Here is a 7,017-nt window from a genome sequence, read left to right on the forward strand (position 1 = left end):
ACAAATCTTGGGTGTTTAACAATATCTGAAATTTAGTCTGTTTTCATTTTTGCTGTCCAAATGGTTGCACCGATATTGTTCATTTATGAAATTAAGACAGACCTGGTGATTTTATATTGTATTCAGACGGGCCTTAACAAAGACTTCTAAGGCCTGTATTAACATTTGCAGGTTACAAAGATATATGTTTGAAATATTACATTTAAAATCTGACAAACCGATTTGTCCGCATAAACTTACAGGCCCCAGGTAAATTTTAAATTTCTAGTTTGTGAACCAACAATACAGTACATTCTTTCAAATCTTTCATTTGTTTTTCAACCCAATAATTACTTTCCATTTACTCCCTATAACTGGCACTTCATAAAAAGCCACTCAATTATCGTCCTCAAACTCGTTAACCTTCTCCACAGCATATTACCAAATGACCCTTAGCTTATTTTATTAGATTAAATTAATCAATAACTTGCGGGTACACCACTCACAAGTTGTAAAGCTAGCATTAATACCATGGACATACACCAGTTACTTATAGGTCTCTACATTTTTGATGAGAGGCCCAAATTAAAAAACACGACACATTCTCAACTCCACAAATAATTTATCAGCTAAATGAATTTTTTTTACAACAAATTAATTATGATGTCAAATTAAGTTGGACACTGAATGAAAAAAACTCTATATCTTACAATGTTAACAACCGAAGACAGGGATTCAATAATACTGTTACGTTATAAAATATATGTGTAGAGAAGCATTTTTATCTTAAGATGGTTTCCCTGTTTAAAATCTATCAAGCATTTCCCCAGTATCAAGAACATTTTATTGTTACATTATTGACATTATTGAAATCAAAATCTAGACATATCAGCACTTGACATTATAATACTTTGACTTATGATCGGACAAAAATCGCTTTAAACGTTATCATTCATGCACATCTTCATTTAAAGATAACAGAAGCTGTGGGAGTATTTATATATCTGCTAGACATGGCAAGGTAAGATCTGCTACCCTTGGATTTTAAAATTGGCTCATCCGGATCCACTGGCACAAAGAAACCACTGAGTGAATTACAATGAAAATGCTTAGGGTTCCAGGTTTGTCAAATAGAGACCCAAATAAGTGATTTAATTCAAAATCAAAAACAGTACCATATGATAGGCAGCATTTTCTCCAGCAAACAACTTGCAGAGATTTTTTTGTACCTCTGGAGTACTCCCGTTGGATGTACATTTTACTGAACAAGCCTCTTTTCTAGTTTTTGTTTGCTCAATACCATCTTCATAGCAACATAACTTTAAATGGCATAAACTGGTGTTTAAAAAAAAACCTGATACCATATTTCACTACACAAAACTGTATACATTATGTGTAACCCCAGGTCATGTATTGCATTTCTAAAAGGGACTGCTTTCAGCACTTAAGTATCTTCTCAAATGTAAAAAATATGTTTGTTCATGTAATTAATATCAAACTGGGATAGCTGCACCTATAATTCTTGATGTAATCAAAATTTAGATTACAATAATACACACAAAGATCTGATATAAATACCCAGTTACTCTTCATCAAATCTTCAATCGTCTAAAACATTAAAAATAGTTATATAACTTTTATTTCACACTTGGGACAATGTTTGAAACCATGTGTTATTCCTCGGATGTCAAGGTCACCATATTCCAAATCATTCAAAATCAAATTTTAGTTTAAAACAGTATATACTACATGTAGTAACAGAAGTTGCTCACAAATTCAACGTACCTTGTATTATTACAAACAAGTTTATGTTGGAGATTGACATTTTATTTTATGAACCATGTATCCTATGGGTATATATATGTTAAATATCCATGTGCACCAAAATCCAATCTATAAATAATTAACACTTTGAGGAAATAATAATGATAATGTAGGAAGTTCATATGGCTTGATGTGGTGACATGGTAAACATATATTAAATGTATTAGAGTTAGCATTCAAACAGTGAGTAATGAATGTGGATTACAGCAAACTGGTGACTTCAAAACCACAGCTTCACATGCGAGTCCAGCTACTCCCAACAAATATGGAACCCTAGAGATATAGGCCTGTTGGTATGGTGTTATAAATACAAAATAGTCTACATATAAAAATAACTAAAATATCCAAGATGCCATTTGACAATTGATATAAATGTGTCTCTATAAAGCTAATAATCTTGTGTTTGACAGTTGTTTTAAAAATGTACATCCAAAAGAATACATTAAACTTGTCAACAGAACAAAAGAAAGGTGTAAAATTCAGACATTGTTATAATTCTTTTCACATTCATGAGAATAAAAATGTCAAGTCTATACAGATTTCTTTTCACATTCACGAGAATAAAAAATGTCTTATATTATCAAAGTAAGTTGTGGGATGGACAGCAACATTTTGGGACATTGACTGAATACACATTGTACCAACCCATTAGCCTCAGCAGAAAACATACATTTAACAAGTAAAATCTAGGAACATTCTTAAGTTTTTTTTCAACAAATTTGGTACTTGTTTAAAAAAGATGAGATCAGAGTGCTATAAAAATATGCGACATATATGAAAAAAATCCACAAATGAAAACAATGACTTAAGATTGGGCTGGGGTTGTTGCTGATTTTTTGTAGAAGAGTATGTAAGCATTTTCTCTGAGCTCTCGCATTGTGAGTTCATACTCCATGTTGACTTCGGTGACATCTTCATCGTCAAACTTGTACCAAGTGTTGTTGTCTGACTGAAGGCAATAGCTGATATAGTGGCCATAGTTGGTTGTATCCGCGCCCAGATGGACACAAACTCCATACAGGTCGTACTTGTGACTGTGCTCCGGTGCCGTCAGGTCCTCCCTGTTGGTGACAGTGTCGAACATGATTTGTGTGAGATCAAGATCCCGCAGAGGAATTGACACGGGTGCCTGAACCTTACCAGATTGTCTTGTGAATGGATTGTAATTAAACCTCATCAGCTGAATAACAAGACATTCCGGTAACTGTCGAAGAAGACACCTTCTTTGTGCATCTTTTAACCTCTGATGCTGAGGTATGAAGCTAAACTGGCCATCTGCGATAGGAGTAGACGTTTTGAACAGCGTGTCCTGGAAGCCGCTATCATTAACAAACTCTCCATTTCCTGGAATGGGAGACATTGGATTACCAGACACAGGAGAGCCCAGACCACCTACTGCCGAGTCTACACTGGAAAATACTCTCTTCCTCCCGTTCACTTTCGGGGCAGAAGGGGTGAAGACGCCACGTACTGGAGTAGAATTTTTCTCGGCAGCAGGACACCAAGAGCTATGATCCAGAGCATCTTGTCCGGTCAGATGCTCCACATTACAAAATGTAGTGAAGCAGTCTGCCAGCATGACTAGGCCGGAGACTTCTCGTGGGGACACAATAGGCACTGGCAGGATATTGAAAGTCTGCATATTGACAGTGATACGGTTGTCAGTAAGACAGTGGTAGCCAATGACCAGCTGACCAGTGAAGGAGTTGTCTATCACCGAGTTGTTATCAGCTTTGTAGGTCAGCCATTCTAAGTCGGACAGTCGTTGTACTGGCTCTGCATAAGAATTGTTCTGTAAACCATGTGCTTGATCAATCTGTAAGAAGTAAAACAATTTTCTTGACAGCAGTACATTAAAATGTGTAAACTTATCCTCATTTATTTATCTTAGTTTGACTGTTGTCACTTCTAAATTCACTGTCTCTCAGAAAAAGCTAAACTTTTTACTGAAACACATCAAAATGTGAACAATTAAATATCTGGATATAAAATATCTATTTACATCTCAGGACAACAGCTACAATAAAAGATTTCCGACAAAGACCTTGTCTAAGGGAGTTTTTTTCATGTCCATGGGTCACATATATATGCATATGACCAACATGCACAGCATACAAGAACGAAACTTACGACATACTTCCTGTTTAGGCTATAAATAAAGACAGCTGTTATATATATACATACCTCCTGCTTACAAGCTGACTTGAGGTCTTGTAATTTGGCTGGGTTGAGGTCTCCATAAATAAATTTTAATGTCTTTAATCTCTCACTTGTTTTGGAATTTTTTGCTTCTGAAAATGAATTATTAAACATATGTAAATCATGTAATTGATCATGACATGTGCAAAATAATAATGAACTGAACATTTATATTAGCTTTATTTTTTAATAATACACATTAAATGGCTTTATTCTATATCAAATTAAAATGCACCAATTTTAGTCATCATATAGTCGACTTCTATAAAAAATACATAATAAACTTTGGAACCGGTATATTTCATTTCAAGGGAAGCATTTCAACACTTGACTAAGTTTGAGACAAACAACCGATTTTGAAAACATTAGTATGCCCTAGGTCTAGGCCTGTTAAAAATATGTATTGGTGACAACAATTTTGTCAACATGAAACAAAGTGATTGCATAATAATTCACTTAGTAAAAAATAAAAGTGCAAAGTTAAGTCTACCTTATTCTGCGAATATAAAAAATTAAAAGTGCAAAGTTAAGTCTACCTTATTCTGCGAATATAAAAAATTAAAAGTGCAAAGTTAAGTCTAGCTTATTCTGTGAATTAAAAAAAATTTATGCTATTTTACCATTGGAATGACTCTTCCTGTTTTTGTTGAGGAGACAATGAAGCGTGTCCATGAACCACATGTAAAACTCTGCTGCATCTTGCTGTGCCTGTCTCTGTGTGGGCGGGGCCACTACACAGTTGGGGAGACTAGACGCTGCCTGACGAAATGCAATGGGATCCAAAACTTTGGCACTCCCTTCAACTTTACAATTTTCTATAATTTCTACAATGGAAGTTAAAAGTAACGACTCTTCCATAGTACATTCTGACTCCTTAGATGATTCTATACTCAACAATTGTGTCAAGTTGGGAGTCCTTGCTAAACACTGTATTATACTGTTCATGAAACACAAGTTTTGTCCCTCGTTCCTCAAACCAGGAGGTTTTTCAGGTGTAGATGAAAACCCAAATGCTGATATGAATCTATTTTTAAGAGAAGAACTCTCTGAAACACAGCTTTCTAGGCCACCAGTTACACCTCGCCGTAGAGGTCTGCGTCCCAAATTCTCACCAAACCATGATGGTTTTACCTGAGGAGAATAATCATTTCTTCCCGTTGTTGTTTGCTTATTAGGTCTTGAATGTGATTGGACCTCAGTAGAAAAACTGTACTCTTCTTTCCTCAACTGATAATGGTCATCATTTGAACTAGTGGTGACTTCTGTAGGAGCAGTGATACGTTTGAATGGTAGTCTCATTTTAGGTAATTTAGACCAGAAACTAGGTGTGGTTTGTGTTTGATGCATAGCATTGTTTTGCGGGTGGAAATTCTGGTTAGGTGGGAGGTTAGCTTGTGTATTGGAAGGGAAGCCCATGCGACTTTGCTGAAGGTTTTTGACCGGGTACATTCCATGCTGCTGTTGTTGCATTTGAAAAGCAGGAACATTTCTGTTGTAAGTTGTTGAACGCTGCGAAGCTTCTTGTCGCACCTGCTCAGAACGAAAATATGCCTGCTGGTTGTTCAAATGAATCCTCATTCGCTCAACACTGTCTTGGTGCTGCTGGTACTCTTCCCATCGTGTCTTCAGTGAGATGTACCAGTTCCTGACATTGACCATCCCATTAGATTGTGTGTACAGAAAGGTGATGACAGTCAGACAGATGAGAACTACTGGAGTATGGTCGCAGAAATAGATGATGATCGATGTTAGTGCCAGGATGACCGACTCTCCAAACCATATCGTCTTCTTTTCATCTGGAGTCCTTAAATTTAAACAGATGGGAAAAAAAAAATTAAATTCAATATTGTTTGTCATATCTAGGCCTATAGTTTTTATATTTCTTTTCCAAATTTATATAGAATATTATGCTCAAGAAGTTTTATCTAGGACCGCATAATACATTTCGTGTTTATAATTAGAAAAGGGGAATTCCAAATAATGCAAAAATTGCAGAACGATCTACAAATACGGCAGAGATTGTGAACAAAATTGATTAAACATTAAATACATCAGTTTGCATAGCTCGATAAAGAAATGGACAGTAGGTTCCTACCTCGGAGACTTTAAAATTTGACAGAAATCTTGATCGTAACAAAATTAAGTAAGATGCATGTGCAATTTAATTTAACAAGCGTAGAACAATATGTAGACATCTATAGGCCGGTACTGGCTTTAATTGAAGAACTTTAAATCATGCACAGACTGATTGATCATGCCACTAATTGAAACCCATTAAGAATATAGTTTGCTAGCAATGTTTACCTCGAATCTCCCAAAGTTATTTTTGCAAAAGCGTCGATAATAATGAAGAAAACAAAATCCAACAGAGAGTTCCAAAACAAAGAGTAAATGAAGTCTAGGATCCACATTTTGGATGTAATCAGTATCAAGCAAACTATCGGTTATCAAAGATTAACTTCGCTGTCATCCATAAGCATGCTTGTCCCGTATGCACATAGATAGTTAAAGCAGCATCGATATTCTGTATTTTCTCCAAGCCATTTAAAATGTTTGCTTCCAAAATGGCGCTTGTTGATGTGCGCATGCGCTTTCTAGGAGCAAGTGCTTGGTGGTTATATATTGCACATAAAATAATACGAAATGAAATAGCAGACGATTTATTTATTTGCCGTGGAAGGCAACAATAAAGCTTAGAAAACGAAGATATATTCTTTTCTCACTCACCATATTTACTATAAAAAAAATAACCACACACCTTTCCACAAGTACACGTGATTTTTACAAGAAAAATACTTAACTCATAATTTTTTTTTTTACGAAAAAAATAATAGAATAAGATCATATGAAAGTTCTATCACGGACATAGATATAGTATATTTTAAGTTTATTTCAGCAATCTATGCATTTTTGATAGGACTCTCAGCAGTGTGTAAATACAACCCCTGTAATTACGTTCTGTCAAACCAACTAAAGGTTATATTTTTTGTTAGTTTTTGATATTTTAAAGGATTC

The 7,017-nt window shown here is 35.2% G+C and overlaps 1 protein-coding gene across 1 annotated transcript; it reads right to left on the reverse strand.

Annotated features, from left to right (window-relative positions):
* Positions 1-584: 584 nt before the first annotated feature.
* Positions 585-6,573, reverse strand: LOC117330824. The gene is made up of 4 exons (XM_033889335.1): positions 6,307-6,573; positions 4,623-5,806; positions 3,988-4,094; positions 585-3,619 (listed from the first exon to the last, which is right to left on the reverse strand). Exons 1-4 carry the CDS (start codon positions 6,411-6,413, stop codon positions 2,609-2,611), a joined length of 2,409 nt encoding a protein of 802 aa, XP_033745226.1. The 5' UTR covers positions 6,414-6,573; the 3' UTR covers positions 585-2,608.
* Positions 6,574-7,017: the final 444 nt, after the last annotated feature.

This window comes from Pecten maximus, chromosome 7 (assembly GCF_902652985.1).
Source record: "Pecten maximus chromosome 7, xPecMax1.1, whole genome shotgun sequence".
NCBI lineage: Eukaryota > Metazoa > Mollusca > Bivalvia > Pectinida > Pectinidae > Pecten > Pecten maximus.